This window comes from Sapajus apella, unplaced genomic scaffold (assembly GCF_009761245.1).
Source record: "Sapajus apella isolate SASKATOON/1434 unplaced genomic scaffold, GSC_monkey_1.0 scaffold77, whole genome shotgun sequence".
In the NCBI taxonomy this organism is placed as follows: Eukaryota; Metazoa; Chordata; class Mammalia; order Primates; family Cebidae; genus Sapajus; species Sapajus apella.
In genome coordinates, this window is record NW_022437017.1 from 3,087,052 (window position 1) to 3,105,627 (window position 18,576).

At 55.7% G+C, this 18,576-nt stretch overlaps 2 protein-coding genes across 3 annotated transcripts in view; both read left to right on the plus strand.

The window, feature by feature from the left end:
- Positions 1–1,751: 1,751 nt before the first annotated feature.
- ZNF414 (zinc finger protein 414) lies at positions 1,752–5,606 on the plus strand. Of its 2 annotated transcripts, XM_032251925.1 has the most exons (8): positions 1,752–2,169; positions 2,854–3,166; positions 3,476–3,583; positions 3,714–3,819; positions 4,238–4,581; positions 4,660–4,710; positions 5,163–5,336; positions 5,422–5,606. In XM_032251925.1, exons 1-8 carry the CDS (start codon positions 2,167–2,169, stop codon positions 5,493–5,495), a joined length of 1,173 nt encoding a protein of 390 aa, XP_032107816.1. In that variant the 5' UTR covers positions 1,752–2,166; the 3' UTR covers positions 5,496–5,606. The 2 variants fall into 2 exon arrangements, with proteins under 2 accessions (XP_032107816.1, XP_032107817.1); XM_032251926.1 differs by lacking the exons at positions 5,163–5,336; positions 5,422–5,606 and adding an exon at positions 4,846–5,156 and having other exon boundaries at positions 1,765–2,169.
- A 2,065-nt stretch (positions 5,607–7,671) lies between these two features.
- PRAM1 (PML-RARA regulated adaptor molecule 1) overlaps positions 7,672–18,576 on the plus strand; it is a 19,605-nt gene continuing 8,700 nt past the window's right edge. The window contains exons 1-6 of the mRNA XM_032252483.1: positions 7,672–8,140; positions 12,344–12,428; positions 13,182–13,253; positions 13,397–13,529; positions 14,604–14,717; positions 18,299–18,576. The exon at positions 18,299–18,576 is cut by the window's right edge and continues 1,322 nt beyond it. Coding sequence (XP_032108374.1) covers positions 7,672–8,140; positions 12,344–12,428; positions 13,182–13,253; positions 13,397–13,529; positions 14,604–14,717; positions 18,299–18,576 — 1,151 coding nt within the window. The remainder of the gene's footprint in view (positions 8,141–12,343; positions 12,429–13,181; positions 13,254–13,396; positions 13,530–14,603; positions 14,718–18,298) is intronic.

The following is an 18,576-nucleotide window of genomic DNA, read 5'->3' on the forward strand; positions in this document are numbered from 1 at the left end:
TCTGTAGTCCCAGCTACTCCAGAGTAGAATTGCTTGAACCCAGGAGGCGGAGGATGCAATGATCCAAGATCATGCCACTGCACTGCAGCCTGGGGGACAGAAGTGAGACTCTGTTTCAAAAACAAAACAAAAGTGCATAGGTACAACTTGCTTTACAGATGGAAATACATTGCACATAAGACCTACAGTTGCCTAGCACTCAACAAACACCTCTTGAATGCTGCATAATGTATTAGAGAGATCTAAGATGGCCAGGCGAGGTGCTTATGCCTGTAATCCCTGCACTTTGGGAGGGTGAGGCAGGCGGATCAAGAGATAAGGGGTTCGAGACCAGCCTGGCCAACATAGTGAAACCCCGTCTCTACTAAAAATACAAAAATTAGCCGGGTGTAGTAGCAGGTACCTGTAGTCCCAGCTACTCGAGAGGCTGAGGCAGGAGAATCGCTTGAACCCAGGAGGCAGAGGTTGTGGTCAGCCGAGATCATGCCACTGCACTCCAGCCTGGGCAACAGAGCGAGACTCCATCTATAAAAAGACAGAGAGGAGAGAGAGAGAGAGAGAGAGAGAGAGAGAGAGATCTAAGATCTGCTTTATTCTTACCACCCTCTCAACAGCCCATCCTCCTCCAAGTGACTACCAGGAATCAGATGATACGCCTCCCCCTGCTAAAAATTTGTCAGTGGTTACAACAGAAACCACACTTCTCTCTCTGCACCACCCCAATGGCCCTGCATGACCTGCCCTGCACCATATTCACTTTCTGACCTCCACACCCCGCCTCCACTCTGCTCCACTGGTGCCCTGGTCTCGCTGCTGTTTGACCAAAATAAGCCCATTCCACCCCACGCCAGGACATCTGCACCGGCTATCCGGTAGAGCGCTCTGCTCCTTGGGCTCTCCACCAGCTCACTCTTGGATCATCAGGCGACAGCTCCGAGGTCACCTCCTCAGAGTGGCTTCCCTGACCCATCACTACAACATTGTTTCCTTCATTGCACTGAATAGGACCAAAGACTGCTTTTGCATGTGTTGATTTACTATTTCCCCATTTTTATTTATTTTTATTTAACTTTTAGAGATGGGGTCTCAATCTTTCGACCAGACAGGAGTGCAGTGGTGCCTTCATGGCTCACTGCAGCCTCGGCCTCTCTGGCTCAAGCGATGCTGTTTCCCCATTTTAAGATGTGAGTGTAAGGCGAGGCGAGGTGGCTCATGCCTGCAATCCTAACACTTTGTAAGGACGAGGCGGGAGGATCGCTTGAGCCCAGGAGTTTGAGACTGGCCTGGGCAACACAGAGAGACCCTGTCTCTAAAAAACATTTGGCCGGGCGTGGTGGCTCAAGCCTATAATCCCAACACTTTGGGAGGCCGAGGCGGGCGGATGGTCAGGAGATCAAGACCATCCTGGTCAACATGATGAAACCCCGTCTCTACTAAAATACAAAAAAAGTAGCCGGGTGTGGTGGCGCACGCCTCTAGTCCCAGCTACTTGGGAGGCTGAGGCAGGGGAATTGCTTGAACCCGGGAGGCGAAGGTTGCATCACAGTGGAGCCAAGATCGCGCCACTGCGCTGCAGCCTGGAGACACAGCAAGACACCGTCTAAAAAGAAAAAAAAAAAAATTTAAAGTAGCTAGGCACGGTGGCGCACGCCAGTAATCCCAGCTACTCCGGAGGCTGAGATGGAAGGATCTGAGCCCAGGAGATCAAGCCTGTAAGCGAGCTGTGATCACACTCCTGCGCTCGAGACTGGGCGACAGAGCAAGACCCTGTCTCAATACTATAAAAAATACAGAAGGAGAACTGCTGTTTATCGACTGTCCAAGGATGGTGTTGGGACAGGACTAGAGGAGATGAAGGTGCCCATTTTAAAGACTAGGACAGCGAGATCATCCCGAATCTCTGTGCACGGACTCTGCAGAAGTGCGCTCTTATTGCTCTGGGCTAGCAAGGCTGCACCAGCGTTCAAGCTGCGCTCTACGACTACTCAGACCTCAGACCCCGCCCCGTCTCCAGCGCCCAGCGCAGGCCCCGCCCCCAATCTCGCGAGAGCTGAGAGGCGGAAAATGGCGCTGATGTGAGCGCAAGCTCGCCTTGCCCAGAGGGTGGCCGCTGCCTAAGCTGGAGCTGCTGGAGCCGCAGGAACAAGAGGCCGAGCTGTATCGAAGATGGTGAGCGCGGCGCCGGGGTCGCGGGCACGGCAGAGAGGCGGGAACTGGCGGGGAGCAGCCCTGTCGCACATAAACCTCCGGCCGACCCCGCCCCCACATCCGGGCACCCGTCCGCCGCTGGCTGTCAATCGGAGGGCGTCCCCGAGCCCGGCCTAGAGTGGACCACGCCCACTAGGCTAGGTCTCCACCCCTGAACTTCGTACATCCGGGCCCCCTGCACCTCCAAGATTGTCCACACTGCTCGAGGCCGGCCGGTGTTTCTTGATCCTCAAACAGTCCTTGTCTGTCTCCTTCTAGCATCTTCCCAGTCGCGCCCTGCCCATAGCCCCGCCTCCGTATCGTTGGCCCCGCCCACTCTAGGCCACGCCCCTATCGCATACTGGGGCTCCCACTTATCCTAGTTTAGGAGAGGAGGTGCTTCTCCCATGTGCATAAGGAGCTCAGTCCGGGCCAGTACAGTGACTCATGCCTGTAATTCCAGTACTTTGGGAGGCTGAGGCAAGTGTATCACTTGAGACCAAGGGTTCAAGACCAGCGAGGCAAATATGGCGAGATCCCATCTTTATAAAAAGGAACGTAGTCCACCCTTACTTAACCCCCTGTCCTCTTCTGCTGGTGATTCCTTAGGATGGGGGCAACTGGGTGGACCCAGATCCCAGAAGGGTTCTCTCTCCTTTCCACCAGGAGGAGAAACCTTCAGGGCCCAGCCCGGACATGCCGGCTACTGCAGAGCCCAGCTCCAGTGAGACCGACAAGGAGGTGTTGTCCCCGGTTGTGCCAGCTGCAGCCACCTCCTCCTCCATGGCGGAGGAGCCAGGCCCTGAGCAGGCAACCACACCACTAATGTGGGAACGTGGAGGGCCTGGAGGGACTCAGCAGGGCTCCTCCCCAGCCCCAGACAGCTGCCAGCCTGGGCCAGGACCCAGCCCGGGCCTGACGAGCATAGTCTCCGGGACCAGCGAGGACCTGCGGCCTCCCAGACGACGCCCACCTTCAGGTGATCTGTGATGGGGCCTTCTGGGGAGTCACAGGCCCTGGAACAATAGAAGGGTTAGAGAATCTCTAACCCCGGGGGCCTTTATAGAGGGATGCCACTCATTTTACTGAGCAGCCAGTGGATGCCAGGCTGTGGCTTCAGTGTTGAGCCCGGCCAATCCAGCCCCTGCACTGTGGCAGATCAGTCTCTTCTGGGAGGCAGAGAGTAAAGGCCCTAGCATCATATTTGCTTCTCTGGGGCAGAGCCCTGGGGTCAGGGACAGCATTAGTGAGGAAGGGACCACTGACTCCTGTTCTGTGCGTCCTGCAGGGAAGCAAATCCCCTGCTCCAGCCCTGGCTGCTGCCTCAGTTTCCCCAGCATTCGTGACCTGGCACAGCATCTGCGAACCCACTGCCCGCCCACACAGTCCCTGGAAGGTAGGGCCAGGGCCGGTCATGGGGAGGCAGGTTAGGGTGGGAAACAGGCGGAGCCCTTTGGAGCCAGCCTTGGCCACCTCTCTCCACTCCTCTCTCCTCTCTCCACTCCTCTGTCCTTCATCCCTACCAGGCAAGCTCTTCCGCTGCTCGGCCCTGAGCTGCACCGAGACCTTCCCCAGCATGCAGGAGCTGGTGACTCACAGCAAACTGCATTACAAGCCCAATCGCTACTTCAAGTGAGACCCTGACCTCTTGAGCTCCGCCCTGCCCTAGCCTCACCCTAGGTGTGGGCTCCAGGCCTGTCTCCTTTCCTGGTCAGGATGTTGGAGGGCGGGACTTGATGTGGGCGAGGCTTTGGGCAAGTCCCGCCCTCTCCATGGATGGGCGGGGCATATGTGGGCGTGGCTCCACCCAGCCCGACTTTGTTTCCCAAGTGGAAAACCGGCCACCTAACTTAATATTGAGACTTCTTTCTGGGTTTCCCCAGGGTTCCCACCCGAAGTGGTCAGGAAGGGTCGCTGCCACAGTTTTCCGGGAGCTGGGAGGCAACTGGGGCCCAGGCTCCGTTCCCACGCTCGCAGGGCGGGTGGCATGGCACAGGCCCCTCTCCCTGGTGGTCCTGGAGGCTCAGCCCGGCCCTCTGCCCGCCCCCAGGTGTGAGAACTGCCTCCTGCGCTTCCGTACGCACCGCTCGCTCTTCAAGCACCTGCATGTTTGCGCAGAGCATGCGCAGAGTCCAGCCCCGCCGCCACCCCCGGCCTTGGACCGGGAGCCCCCCGCGCCCGAGCGGCCCCCGGAGGCCGACCCCGCGTCAGCGCCCGGCCTGCCGTTCCCGCTGCTCGAGCCTTTCACGACCCCTGCCCCTGCTCCCTCCGGCCCCTTCCTGCCCTACTTGAACCCTGCGCCCTTTGGCCTAAGTCCCCCGCGCCTGCGGCCCTTCCTGGCCGCCGCGCCCGGGCCGCCGGCTTCTAGCGCCGCCGTCTGGAAAAAGAGCCAAGGTGAGTGTGGGGCGGGGCCTCCAGGAGGGCGGGCTGGGCTCGCCCTGACTCTGAACTTGACCCTCCCCTTTACCGCAGGTGCTGGCAGCAGCCCTCGAAGACCCCAGGGCGGCTCCGACGCGCCCTCAGGTGCGTGCAGGTGACCACCAGGGAGGGGTGGAAGGGCTTTCTTTCCTGCGCCCTGCGGGGTGAGGTGGATGCGGGGAGGCAGCAGTGCCCATCCCCTTCCCAGGGAGACAGAAATGCCACCGTCCCGAAATACAGGATTTTTGCCTTAAATATGACTGGCACCTGCGCCTTTATCTGCGCCGGCGTTCCCGTGTAAACCTCGCGCCCCGTTCACCGTTCGCCTCGAAGCGGGCTTCTCCCCGGCGGTGGATCCGGGGATGGGAGTAGGGGACGCGGAGAAGCCAAGTAGGGTTTCCCTAACTCTAGGGGCAGACAGACTCCGGAGAAACGGATCTAGGCGCCTGGAAGCTGATGGGGGCGGGGAAAGGTCCCACCCACCCTTGCCCGTGTCCTCCATCCTTGGCGTACGGGTCCTCTGGGCTGGGGACTGACGGGGTCCCACCTGCCTGCAGGGCACGCGGCCCCGAGCCGCATCGTGTGGGAGCACACGCGCGGCCGCTACTCGTGCATGCAGTGCGCCTTCTCCACGGCCTCGCGGCCCGCCATGACCCTGCACCTGGAGGACCACCGCCCCGGCACCCCCGCGGCCGCCGCGCCCGGGCCGCCACGCCCCGACGCCCCGGCGGGTAAGGCCGAGGAATGCTTGGGTGGAGAGGGGGGCAGGGGCCCAAGGCGCTGAGGCTCAGCCTCCCAACTCCTCTGCCCACCCAGATCCGGCCCCGCTTGCACCCAGGGTGTCGCCGTTGCTGTCAGAGGGGGAGCTTCCAGTGTTCTCGCAGCTCTGAATCCCAACACTTTGGGGTTGGGCCATGGGGTGTGGGTAGTTTTGTCGTTTGGAGGGGGCTACAAAGAAGGGGGTTAGGGGTGGACAATAAAGAAGGCACCATGAGCCAGCCTGTGCTGTGTCCCCGTCCCTTGCCCCTCCGAAACGCAGTGGGCTGCAGCCCAGCAGTCATGGAGAGATCATGTTTCATGAGGACCACCTGGACCCGCAGGTCCAAGCCTCACAACCCACCTGTATCCTATCTCCCAATCACCCCAATACTGGGGCCCAGGTCCCCACTTCTAGCTGTAGTTGAGGTCTCCAGGATCCACTGTCCTGTTCTCCCTTGTCCAGAAACCAAATGGGATGGTACTCTCCAGTTTAAAGAAGTCCCGGCTGGGCGCAGTGGCTCACACCTGTAATCCCAGCACTTTGGGAGGCGGAGGCAGGTGGATCGTGAGGTCAGGAATTTGAGACCAGCCTGACTAACATGGTGAAACCCCATCTCCACTAAATACAAAGAATTAGCCAGGCGTGGTGGCTGGCACCTGTTACCCCAGCTCAGGTGAGCCACCCACCTCGGACTCCCAAAGTGCTGGGATTACAGGCATGAGCCACCGCACCTGGCTTCCTTGGACTTTCCATCCTCCAACGTGTCCACCTCAGGCTCTGAGTCGAAGCCATCCAGGTACAGAAGCCCAGGGCCACCTGCCCCACACCTTCTTAGTGCCATGTCACCTCAAAGATGGACAGCTCTGGGCTCCAGAGGCCCTTCAGCTACTTCAAGGGACAGAAGGGGATCCTCAGGCCCCTAGAACCAATCTGTCTGCCCCAATGCCCACAGCCTCACCAGGGGCCCGAAGACTGCCCTGTCCTTGATGGGGCTGTGATGTGACAGGGCTGCAGCCTCAGCTCACATGGCATGGGTTGGGTGTCCACCCTCCCAGCACCCCTGGGCCCCAGCTGAGGTGGTTGTCACTCAGGATGGGGCTGGACACGCCATTGGGAGGCCCCAGTGCTCCAAGGCCCCCTAAGCTCCCCCTTCTCAGTCAGAAGCCTTGAAACCACAACTGTGGGACCCTGGAGAAGACTCGACCCCCTCTGCCTCCCAATTCCCTCATCATTAAAAGTGTCGTGATGACGGGTGAGCCCTTTGGAGTGGATAGGAGGATGAAAAGCTGGCCTTGAGGAGAGGAAGGGGCTTGGGAAATGTCTGCTGGGTACTTCATATTCCTCTGGCCACCGAGCCCATGGCTGCCTGGGACCCTCTCTACCTGGGGAGGAGGGTAGGACAGGGTCAAGGGGCCCTTTTTTTTTTTTTAAATTTTATTTTAATAGATCAAATCTCACTCGGTCGCCCAGGCAGGACTCACTACAACCTCCATCTCCCTGGTTCAAGCGATTATCCTCCCTCAGCCTCCCAAGTAGCTGGGGCTACAGGCACCCACCACCACACCTGGCTAATTTTTGTAAATTTAGTAGAGATGGGGTTTCACCATGTTGGTCAGGCTGGTCTCGAACTCCTGACCTTGTGATTCACCCACCTCGGCCTCCCAAAATTCTAGGATTACAGGCATGAGCCACCATGCCTGACCCAAGGGGCCCATTTTACAGGTGGAGAAAATGAGGCTAGGAGGTCCCTAGCCAGCCCCAGTTCCAAGTCCGAGGCGCTGATTCTGCACCATCTTGGGAGCTGGGCACAGTTACCATGGGATGAAAAAACCCTGGCAGCAGGTCCAGAGGACAATCCCCTGTTCCCATGCTCTGAAGTTCCCTAGATCTGGCTGTAGTCCAAGCCCCCCCCTCCATCTCCAGGGACAGCTCTGTGTTCTCTGTCCCCCAGGCCCGTAACCCCTCTCAGGGGCCTGGGGGTCCCCAGGAGTATTCATTCCCCATCAATTTCCTCATTTGGCTACCCCCAGATCTAGGCCATGCTACTTTCCAGTCTGTCACCATCTGTCCAGAGAGACCCAGTGTCAACAAGCACCTCGGTCCAGGGACCTCTCCTCCACGCCATCACCCACGGTGATGGGACAGCCCTTCCTGTGTGTACAGCGGGTCCACGGCCACCACATTGCCCTCTGGGGTAAACTGACTCTGCCCCAAGGCCTGGGGAACTGGGTCACCACCTGCCATCTGCCGTTCACCCTGTCCACTCCCAAAACTATCTCCTACCCTCAAGCGGGCCCCCAACCCCTATGCACTGGAGGCCAGTCCTCTTGGGCCCCGGCTCCGCCCAGCAGGGGGCGCCCAGGACAGCCGGGAGCGCAGCGCGGGTCACGGTCCGGTTGGCAGGAAGCCGCCAGCTGGCGCCAAACAGCTCTGAGGCCGGCCAGATCCCGGTGCACCGCCCGGCATTTGTCCAGCCCCAGCTGTCACCTGCAGGTGCCGGTCCACTCACCTTCACCGCGGACCGGGAGCGGGAAGGTGGAGCGCTCCCCGCGGCCCTGGGATCTGCCGCCCACGTGCTCCCATCCCCACCTTGCGCACCCGTGGTCCCATTCCCACCCCGCAAAGTCCCCGAGCCGCGCCCTAACGAACTCCCACTCCCCCTGGTCCGCGCCGGCTTCTCCGGGCGTCGGTCCCTGTCTGCAGCCGCGCCGCGAGGACCCCTGCCAGGAGCCCCCACGGAGGCGCCAAATACACAAACGAGAATGGGGGGAACTCGTACCATAACTACCGCGCCGGGAGCTGCGCGACACCCCCATAGCACCCCGCGGGGTCTTGGTGCAAACGCCCTGGCTGGACCCTCGTAGCTACCAGAGTGCATGGGTAGTGACCGGCGCGGGCACCTGGGGACTCATCAGCTGTCATCCAATCCTTCAATTACCTTGACTAAGCTCCTACTGTATACTCATGGCCAATAATTGCTTTTCTTTTCTTTTTATTATTTATTTTATTTTTAAAATTTTATTTATTTGTTTATTTAAGATGATGTTTCACCATATTGGTCAGGCTGATCTCGAACTCCTGACCTCAGGTGATCCACCCACCTCAGCCTCCCAAAGTGCTGGGATTACAGGCGTGAGCCACCGTGCCCGGCTATTTTTTTTTTTTTTTTTTTTATTTGGTTTCTCGGTCACTCGGGCGGGCGTGCGATGGTGCAATCTCCACTTACAGCAACCTCCGCCTCTCGGGTTCAAGCGGTTCTCCTGCCTCCCCTTCTCAAGTAGCTGGGATTACAGGCGCACACCATCATGCCCAGCTAATTTTTGTATTTTGAGTAGAGATGAGGTTTCACCATGTTGGCCAGGCTGGTCTCGAACTCGTGACCTCAAGTGATCCGCCCACCTTGGCCTCCCAAAGTGCTGGGATTACAGGCATGAACCACCGCGTTCCACCTGGCTGACCTTTCTTGGATTTATTTAACTAAATGAGAAGGATCCAGATGGAGCTGGGAGGGAGACTCATTTGTTTTAAGGACTTTGCTCTTCCACAGGGCCCTTCCTGCATCTGCTCAGCTGCAGGGGATACACAACACAATGAGAAGTAGCTCTGCCCATTTGTTTTCAAGCCTCCTTTAAGAGCACAGGCATCAAGATTCTGCCAAGATGGCACCATTGCACTCCATCCTGGTGACAGAGCGAGACTCCATCTCTAAAAAAAAAAAAAATGAAAGAAAAAGAAAATGACCAGGCTGGGTGACCGAGTGCAGTGGCTCATCTCTGTAATTCCAGCACTTTGGGAGGCCAAGGCTGGTGGATCACCTGAGGTCAGGAGTTCAAGACCAACCTGGCCAACATGGTGAAACCTCATCTCTACTAAAAATACAAAAATTAGCTGGGCATGGTGGCAGGTGCCTGTAATCCCAGCTACTCAAGAGGTTGAGGCAGAAGAATCGTTTGAACCCAGGAGGTGGAGGTTGCAGTGAGCCAAGATTGCACCACTGCACTCCAGCCTGGGTGACGGAGCAAGACTCTATCAAAAAAAGAAGAGAGAGAGGAGAAAAGGGAGGGAGAGGAGAGGGGAGGAGGAGAAGAGAAGGAAAGGAAAAAAGAAATAAGGAAAGAAAGCAAGTTCAACCAGTTCATTTCCAAGTCTTTTTTTTTTTTTTTTTTTAAGAGAAAGGGTCTCATTCTGTTGTCCAAGCTGGAGGGCAGTGTCACAATCATACACTCACTGCAGCGTCTAACTCCCAGTCTCAATTGATCCTACTACCTCAGCCTCCCTAGTAGCTGGGACTACAGGCACACACCACCCTGCCCAGCTCATTTTTTGTATTTCTCTGTGTGTGTGTGTGTGTGGCAGAAATAGAAGCTCACTATGTTGCCCAGGCTGGTCTGGAACTCCTGGGCTCAAGCGATCGCCTGTCCTGGCCTCCCAAAATGCAAGGATTACAGTTGTGAGCCACCTTACCCAGCCTTCTCTTCATTCTTGTTCCTCCAAGTGTGGTCCACATAAGGGCAGCATTGGCATCACCTGAGACCTGACTCATCACTTGGGTCAGAACCTGCACGTTAACAGCGACTCAGAGCGACTCAGGGGAACCGAGGCTTCTCACCTTAGCTGTGTATGAGAATCACCAGCCTTTTTTTTTTTGAGATGGAGTCTGTCTCAGTCACCAGATCAGAGTGCAGTGGCACAATCTCGGATTACTGCAACCTCTGCCTCCCGGGTTCAGCTGATCCTCCTGCCTCAGCCTCCCGAGTAGCTGGGATTACAGGCACCCACCATCACGCCTGGCTAAATTCTGCATTTTTAGAAACGGGGTTTCACCTTGTTGGCCAGGTTGGTCTCAACCTTCTGGACTCAAGGGATCTGCCCACCTCCACCTCCCAAAGTATTGGGATGACAGGCGTGAGCCACTGTACCCGGCCTTCAATTTCTTTTCTGATTCTTCCTTACCTCCAAAACTTCTAGGGTTCGGCTACATTCACTCCTGCGCAGTCGACAGACACCCACTGGGACAACTCCCAAATTCATCATTCCGGTCCAAACCCTAGGGTCCAGTGCCTTCCTGGCCTCTACCACAAGGGGGCGACACACAACTCCCACTTTCATTCCAGTCCAAATCCCAGGGTCCAGTGCCTTCCTGGGCCTCTACCACCAGGAGCACAACTCCCAAATTGACAGAATGTGTGTGATTTGGGGGATGCTGTGCCTGATTTGGGGGATGTAGATCATTGATGTTACCAGCCATCATCACACCATCTCGGTGTGGGGTAACCTCAGAGGGAAACTGAGGCTTGAGAAGGACAGTGGCTTCCCTAAGGACACTTGACTAAAGACACAGGTATTGTTTCCAAGGGTGTGGTATTGGAACCTGGGTCCATTCAACAGCAAAGAACAGGTTCTTGGCTGGGCATGGTGGCTCATGCCTGTAATCCTAGCATTTTGGGAGGCTGACATGGGCGGATCACTTGAGGTCGGGAATTCGAGACCAGCCTGGCCAATATGGTGAAAGCCCATCTCTACTAAAAGTACAAAATGTTAGCTAGGCGTGTTGGTGCATGCCTCTAATCCCAGCTACTTGGTAGGCTGAGGCGTGAGAATCGCTTAATCCTGGGGGGCAGAGGTTTCAGTGAGCCAAGATTGCACCACTGCACTCCAGCCTGGGCAAATAGAGTGAGACTCAGAAGGAAAAAAAAAAAAGGCTCTTGCATGTGTGTACACACACAGGAGGCTGGGCTGGTGCTGAGAAGGATTTTTTTGTTTTGGTTTTTGAGACAAGGACTCACTCTGTCCCCCAGGCTGGAGTGTAGTGGCACGGTCTTGGCTCACTGCAGCCTTGACCTCCTGGGCTCAAGTGACCCTCCTGTCTCAGCCTCCCACGTAGCTGAGATTATAGGCACATGCCACCATGCCTGGCTAACTTTTAAGTATTTCATAGTCACAGGGTCTTGCTATGTTGCCCAGGCTGGTCTGTAACTCCTGGGCTCAGGCAATCTTCCTGCCTCAGCCTCCCACAGTGCTGGTATTAAGGCATGAGCCATGATGCCTGTTCAACATTTTGGAAGCTCACTTCGCTGAAGGTCATCCTGGTGGTGGCGTTAAAATCTGTGGATGGGCCGGGCGTGGTGGCTCAAGCCAGTAATCCCAGCACTTTGGGAGGCCGAGGCAGGTGGATCACGAGGTCAAGAGATCGAGACCATCCTGGTCAACATGGTGAAACCCCGTCTCTATTAAAAATACAAAACATTAGCTGGGCATGGTGGCACGTGCCTGTAATCCCAGCTACTCAGGAGGCTGAGGCAGGAGAATTGCCTGAACCCAGGAGGCGGAGGTTGTGGTGAGCGAAATCGCGCCATTGCACTCCAACCTGCGAAACAAGAGTGAAACTCCGTCTCTCAAAAAAAAAAAAAAAAAAAAATCTGTGGGTGGGACTCTCATACTTGTGTACAGGTGAGAAGGCATTCCTGGGCCTTCTTGAACTGCTGACCTTAGAACTTTCTTTTCTTCTTTCCTTTTTTTTTTCAGACCAAGTCTTACTCTGTTGCCCAGGCTGGAGTGCAGTGATGTGATGTCGGCTCACTGCAACCTCTGCCTCCTGGATTCAAGTGATTCTCCTGCCTCAGCCTCCTGAGTAGCTGGGATTACAGGTGCTCATCACCACACCGAGTTAATTTTTTGTATTTTTAGTAGAGATGGGGTTTCGCCATGTCAGCCAGGCTGATCTTGAACTCCCAACCTCAGATGATCCTCCCACCTCGGCCTCCCAAAGTGTTAGTATTACAGGCGTGAGCCACCACACCCAACTGCCAGTTCTGTCTTTCGAAAAAATTGTTCAGGCGATTCCAGCATGTGCTCAAACTGAAAACCAGGGCTCTCTACTCTCTTAGCAAGAGTTTTGTCCCTTTGTCTACTGTGACCGAGATCACCCATCTCCTGTGGGCTGAGCCCTGTGGTCATGGCTTGCCCTTATCTGGCCAGGCCGCCGTACCACGACCTGCTGCGTTGACCCTCTCATGGCCTCTGTGTCTGTCTCCTGGTTCCTCTTCTCTCTGCTACTTCTAATGTAACCTCGGGGAATCTGGGGTATCTTCATGTCCTCAGACACCCTCAGTCCTTCAAGACTACAAGGCCTTTTTTTTTTTTTTTTTTTGAGATGGAGTTTCACTCTGTCATCCAGCATGGAGTGCAGTGGCGTGATCTTGGCTCACTGCAACCTCCACCTCCCAAGTTCAAGCGATTCTGTCCCTCAGCCTCCCAAGTAGCTGGGATCACAGGCATGCGACACCACACCTGGCTAATTTTTGTATTTTTAGTAGAGACAGGGTTTCACCATGTTGTCCAGGCTGGTCTCGATCTCCTGACCTCAGGTGATCTGCCCTCCTTGGCCTCCCAAAGTGCTGGGATTACAGGTGTGAGACACCATGCCCAGCCTTTTTTTGTTTTTGTTTTTCTTTTACTGTGGCTCTCGATTGATTGATTGATTGAGATTGAAATAGAGTCTAGCTCTGTCACCAGTGCAGTGCTGTGATCATAGCTGACTCCAGCCTCTGCCTCGTGGTCTCAAGCAATCCTCCCGCCTCAGCCTCCCAAGCAACTGGGACCACAGGTGGGCATCATCACACCTGGCTAATTTTTTATATTTTTTGTGGAGATGGAGTCTTGCTATGTTGCCCAGGCTGGTCTCAAACTCCCAGGCTCAAGTGATTCCCCTGCCTCAGCCTCCCAAAGTGTTGGGATTATAGGTGTGAACCACCATGCCTGGCCTAGATGCAAGGCCTTTGACACCATTCACCCATTGACCCCCTAAATCTGCCAGGCCAGCTGAGCTCTCTGCCCGGGGTGGCAGCCTGGGGCCTCCATGGCCTGTGCAATATCTCCCCCAGAACAAGTGAGTCCTGCTCAAAGCTGGGAGTCGGATTTCAGGAAAGTGTTGAACGAAGGAAAGCGATGGGCCAACCGGGCAGGGGCAGACAGCAGGAGCCTCACCCGGTCACATGGGCCCCCACGTCCTGTGTCTCTGGGGCTTCCCAGGAGCCTCCTAAACCCCAGAGCTGTCCATACCCCTGACCTGCTGAGATTTCCCCATCCCATGGCTTTCCAGCCCAGGAGGTCACCAGAGCCTGGCACAGAGTCCTACCTGGAGTCCAGAGATGGGGCCACCAAGGTGATGGGACTGAGGGGAACTACAGAAAGTAAGAAACTTGTGACCATTTTGGGAATATGTGGGCGACCAACACCCCAAGCTTGGGGACAGTAGCAGGCGGGACAGGAATTCAAGGGAAATAGAAGTGCCTGGCAGGGGCCAGGCGTGGTGGCTCAGGCACTTTGGGAGGCCGAGATGGACAGATCATTTGAGGTCAAGAGTTCAAGACCAGCCTGGCCAACATGGTGAAACCCCATCTCTACTAACTATACAAAAAGTAGTCAGGCATGGTGGTGCATGCCTGTAATCTCAGCGACTCAGGAGGCTGATGCAAGAGAATTGCTGTTGAGAAATGCTGAGTGTCTGATAAAATATATTGTGGAGATGGAGTCTTGCTATGTTGCCCTTCTTCTACTAAGAAGAACGATGGCAGGAAAAACCTGGCCGCCCCCCACCCACAAGTGGAAAACTGTTTGGAGAATTCTTAAGTGGCAGGACAATAGACAAATATCATACACCTGTTAAAACAGCTCTCTAAATGCAGGATAGGTGATCCTGCCCCCGTGGCTCCCTCATGGAGAATACTTTTCAGTTTGTCTGTGATCAGTGGTAAGCAGGCACCAGCTGCCTGCCTAGTTTATCTTGGTTCTATGAGAAAACACAGAACACCTGTTTGTTAATAATTATCACCTGTTCAGAGAGACTAACTACGTGGGTCAGCGTCTGCTCAAGGCCCTCGGCCCAGAAGGCTGTCGGCTCGGAAGGCTGTTGCCCTTCCTTCCCCCACCCGCCCCCGCCCCACTTCCCTTCCCCGGCCCCCGTAGTCCCACTTTGCTGTTCTATCTGGGTGTCTCCTTCTTAATTCCTTCAGCACCGCCGGGTTGGGGGTCTCTAGGGCCAAGCTGGACTCTGTAAATTGCTTGAACCCGGGAGGCAGAGGTTTCAGGAGCCGAAATGGCACCACGGCACTCCAGCCTGGGCAACAGAGTGAGACTCAGTCTCAAAAAAAAAAAAGTGCCAGCAGGATCTGGGGACAGCGTGGAGCCTCCCCACCTCCTTGCCTTCTTCCTCTGTCCTCCCCTGCCCCACCCCCAGCAGCCCCCACCCTATGTGCTGGCCGTGGAGCAGAAGCCACTGTCACTTCCTGAAGACAGCGGCCCCAGCTCGGGTCCCACTCATCCTGTGGCCCTTCACCTTCCTGCAGCCATGGTGAGTCAGGGGAGAGGCCCGTACCTCACTGGCGGGAAAGCAAGGGACACAGCAAGTGTTCCCGGGAGCACAGGCTTCACCTGTGGAGGGGCCCGGGGTGGGGTGGGAGGGCGGCGGGGAGGGTGCTTCGAAAGACATCTGGGAAACGGGAAGGGTCACAAAAAGGTCCCGAAGTAGGAAGCCACAGGCACACCCCAGGACAGTGCGGGCTCCTGGGGGCCCAGGCTCAGACTGGTTCTGCAAGGGGGAAAGGTGGGATTGCCCAGGGGATGACTCTTGTCTCCCCAGGTCAGCATGAGCAGCAATGAGTGAACGGCCAGCTGGGTTGAGAGCAGCACTTTCCTGTGGGGTGATAAAGTGGGTCATGGCCCTCCCCCTGGCCAGTCACCCAAGTTGTGACCTGCTAACCCTGACTTATCTAGCCCTGTGGTCACCCGGGAGCACTTCCTTCAAGTGGGGAAGGAAGGCTTTGACAGGGGCACTTCAGGACCCAGGTGGGACTCGCTGCGTTTCCAAGGAGCATTCCCAGTCCTTGGTCCTCTGGATGGGGAAAGGGAGGCACATGAGGGAGGCAGAAGCCACACGTTTCTGCCCTTTCCCTCCCCCAGTCTCCTTGACCGCAGTTGAAGGAGGCATTTGTCGGTCCCAGGAGGCCTGGCCTGCTTGTGAATCTGCCTGCGCCTGTGAACTGTGGTTGTGGGGCCAGCTGGGAGGGTACCTGGGACAGCTGGGTGTGCGGGAGACGGCACAGGTGCCGACAGTATCCACACCAGTCCTCTCAGAACTGTGAATTATGAGCACCCCTGACCAGCAGCCCATGTGTCAGAGATGGTGTGAGAGAGACCACGTGGCCACACCTGTCTCCAGACGTCTCTGTATTTCTGATGGCCAGGCTGAGTACGTGGCGGTCTTTGTGCCCCCCGAGTATTAGTTCAGCAAATATTTACTGAGCACCTACTATGTGCCAGGCCCTGGGATGATAGTGATAAATGAGCCAAGTCTCTGCCTTGCAGAGGCTGGGGAACTGGGGGAAGTTGCAGTGTAGAGAGAGAAAAAAAAAAAAAAAAAAAAAAAAAATCAAGACACATTAAAAATGATGTAAAATGGTGTGACACATGCGGTGGGAATGAAGTGGAAAATCATGCAGGCTGGATGCAGGGGAGTAGAGGATGGGGTGATCCATTTAAGATAGGGTAGTCTAGGCCAGCTGCAGTATCTCGCACCTGTAATCCCAGCACTTTGGGAGGTCAAGGTGGGTGGATCACTTGAGGTCAGAGTTCAAGACCAGCCTGGCCAACATGGTGAAGGCCTGTCTCCACTAAAAATACAAAAAAATTAGCTGGGTGTCATGGCAGATGCTTGTGATCCCAGCTACTCAGGAGGCTGAGGCAGGAGAATCGCTTGAACCCAGGAAGTACAGGTTTCGGTAAGCTGAAATTGTGCCACTGCACTCCAACCTGGGCAGCAGAGTGAGACTCCATCTCAAAAAAATAAAATAGGGTGGTCTAGGGTGGGTGTGGTGGCTCATGCCTATAATCCCAGCACTTTGGGAGGCTGACGTGAGTGGATTCCTTGGGGCCAGGAGTTTGAGACTAGTGTGACCAACACAGTGAAACCCTGACTCTAGTAAAAATACAAAAATTAGCCAGGTGTAGTGGTGGCTTCCTGTAATCCTAGCTACTTGGGAGGCTGAGGCATGAGAATCCCTTGAACCTGGGAGGCGGAGATTGCAGTGAGCCAAGATAGCACCATTGTACTCCAGCCTGGGTGACAGGGCATGACTCCATCTCAAAAAACAAATACAATAGCGGCGGTGGTGGCTGTGTAGGGAAGCTGGGCTGCAGGCCTTTATGAAGCTTTTAGCTTGAACTGGGGGACATGAGGAAGCATTGCCAGGTTTTGAGCAGAGGGACACGTACAGACTCGGTGCTCAACAGGCTTCTTCCTCCAGCTGCTGTGGGGGAACTGAGCAGGGATGGGAGGTAGGCAGTGGGTTAGGAAAGGGCTTGTTAGAATAATCCAGGCAATTGGCTGGGGGAAGGCAGGCAGTGCCTCCCACTTCCTCCTGGGGTGACAGTGGTGAAGGCAGTGAGAAGTGGTTGGATTCCGGATGTGTTACAAAATAGGCACAGAAGGGACTGGGGGCCCAGGCGCAGTGGCTCAAGCCTGTGATCCCAGCTACTTGGGATCAAGTAGGGGCTGAGGCAGGAGGATCATTGGAGCCCAGGAGTTGGAGGCTGCAATGAGCTATGATTGCACCACTACACTCCAGCCTGGGCGATAGAGCAAGACTGGAGACACGCAGTGGCAGGAGTGAAAGAATGAGGGGGTTGGCTGGACGCAGTGACTCACGCCTATAATCCAAGTGCTTTGAGAGGCTGAGGCAGGCAGATCATGACGTCAGGATATTGAGACCATCCTGGCTAAGATGGTGAAAACTCGTCTCTACTTCAAAAAAATCAGCCGGATGTGGTGTCGTGCACCTGTAATCCCAGCTACTGAGGAGGCTGAGGCAGGAGAATCGCTTGAACCCAGGAGGTGGAGGTTGCAGTGAGCTGAGATCACGCAACTGCATTCCAGCCTGGTGACAGAGTGAAACTCCATCTCAAAAAAAATTAAAGAGGGGGTATCATGGTTGATGTCTGTTCAGAATTTAATAAAGTTAAAAGGGGGGGTAAAGGATGCTGGGGAGTCTGCCACCCACGGGGGAGGGCTGTGGGATTCAAGGCTGCAGGAGGGATGTCAGGAGTTCCAGTCTTGCTAGAGGAGGTTGGATGTGAAATCATCACTAAATAGAGAAGTAGGGAGGGTATGGGTTCCAGAATCATGGGGGCTCCTCAGAAAGAGAGCCGAGGGCTGGGCACGGTGGCTCACGCCTGTAATCCCAGCACTTTGGGAGGCTCAGATGGGCAGATGAGGTCAGGAGATGAAGACCATCCTGGCTAACAAGGTGAAACCCTGTCTCTACTAAAAATACAGAAATTAGCTGGGCATGGTGGTGCATATCTGTAGTCCCTGCTACTCAGGAGGCTGAGGCAGGAGAATCTCTTGAACCTGGGAGGCAGAGGTTGCAGTGAGCCGAGATCACGCCACTGCACTCTGGCCTGGGTGACAGAGTGAGACTCTGTCTTTAAAAAAAAAAAACAAGGCCGGGCGCGGTGGCTCAAGCCTGTAATCCCAGCACTTTGGGAGGCCGAGGCGGGTGGATCACGAGGTCCAGAGATTGAGACCATCCTGGTCAACATGGTGAAACCCCGTCTCTACTAAAAATACAAAACATTAGCTGGGCATGGTGGCACGTGCCTGTAATCCTAGCTACTCAGGAGGTTGAGGCAGGAGAATTGCCTGAGCCCAGGAGGCAGAGGTTGCAGTGAGCCGAGATCGCGCCATTGCACTCCAGCCTGGGTAACGAGAGCGAAACTCCATCTCAAAAAAAAAAAAAATTAAAAACAAAATACTGAGAGCCAAGGGGGCTGATGGGGCCTGGGTACAGGGGTGTTGGTGTGGGTTGTGTCTGAGGGTCCCCAGGTCCATCCTTCCATGTGTTTGAGCCCCTGCTTGACTGGCTCTGCATCCCCTAGGAGACCCATCAGGACTTCCGGAGCATCCAAGCAAAGTTCCGGGCATCTCAGCAGGAACCCAGCAGCCTGCCCAAAAAAACCCCAAAGCCTGAATTCAGTAAATTCAAGAAGTTAGCCCAGCCTGAGCTAAGTGAGCACCCCAAGAAGCCCCCGCAGCCTGAGTTCGGTGCAGTGTCCTTGAAGCCCCCGAAGCCTGAGGTCCCTGATCTCCCCAAGAAGCCCCTGCAGCCTGAGGTCCCTGACCTCCCCGAGAAGCCCCTGCAGCCTGAGGTCCCTGA

What these genes read in the sequence shown, in the direction of transcription:
- ZNF414 (XM_032251925.1), top strand. An exon ending in CAGACGACGCCCACCTTCAG is followed by an intron (nt 3,167 to 3,475) that starts GTGATCTGTGAT and finishes TGCGTCCTGCAG; the next exon opens with GGAAGCAAATCCCCTGCTCC. An exon ending in CGGCTCCGACGCGCCCTCAG is followed by an intron (nt 4,711 to 5,162) that starts GTGCGTGCAGGT and finishes ACCTGCCTGCAG; the next exon opens with GGCACGCGGCCCCGAGCCGC.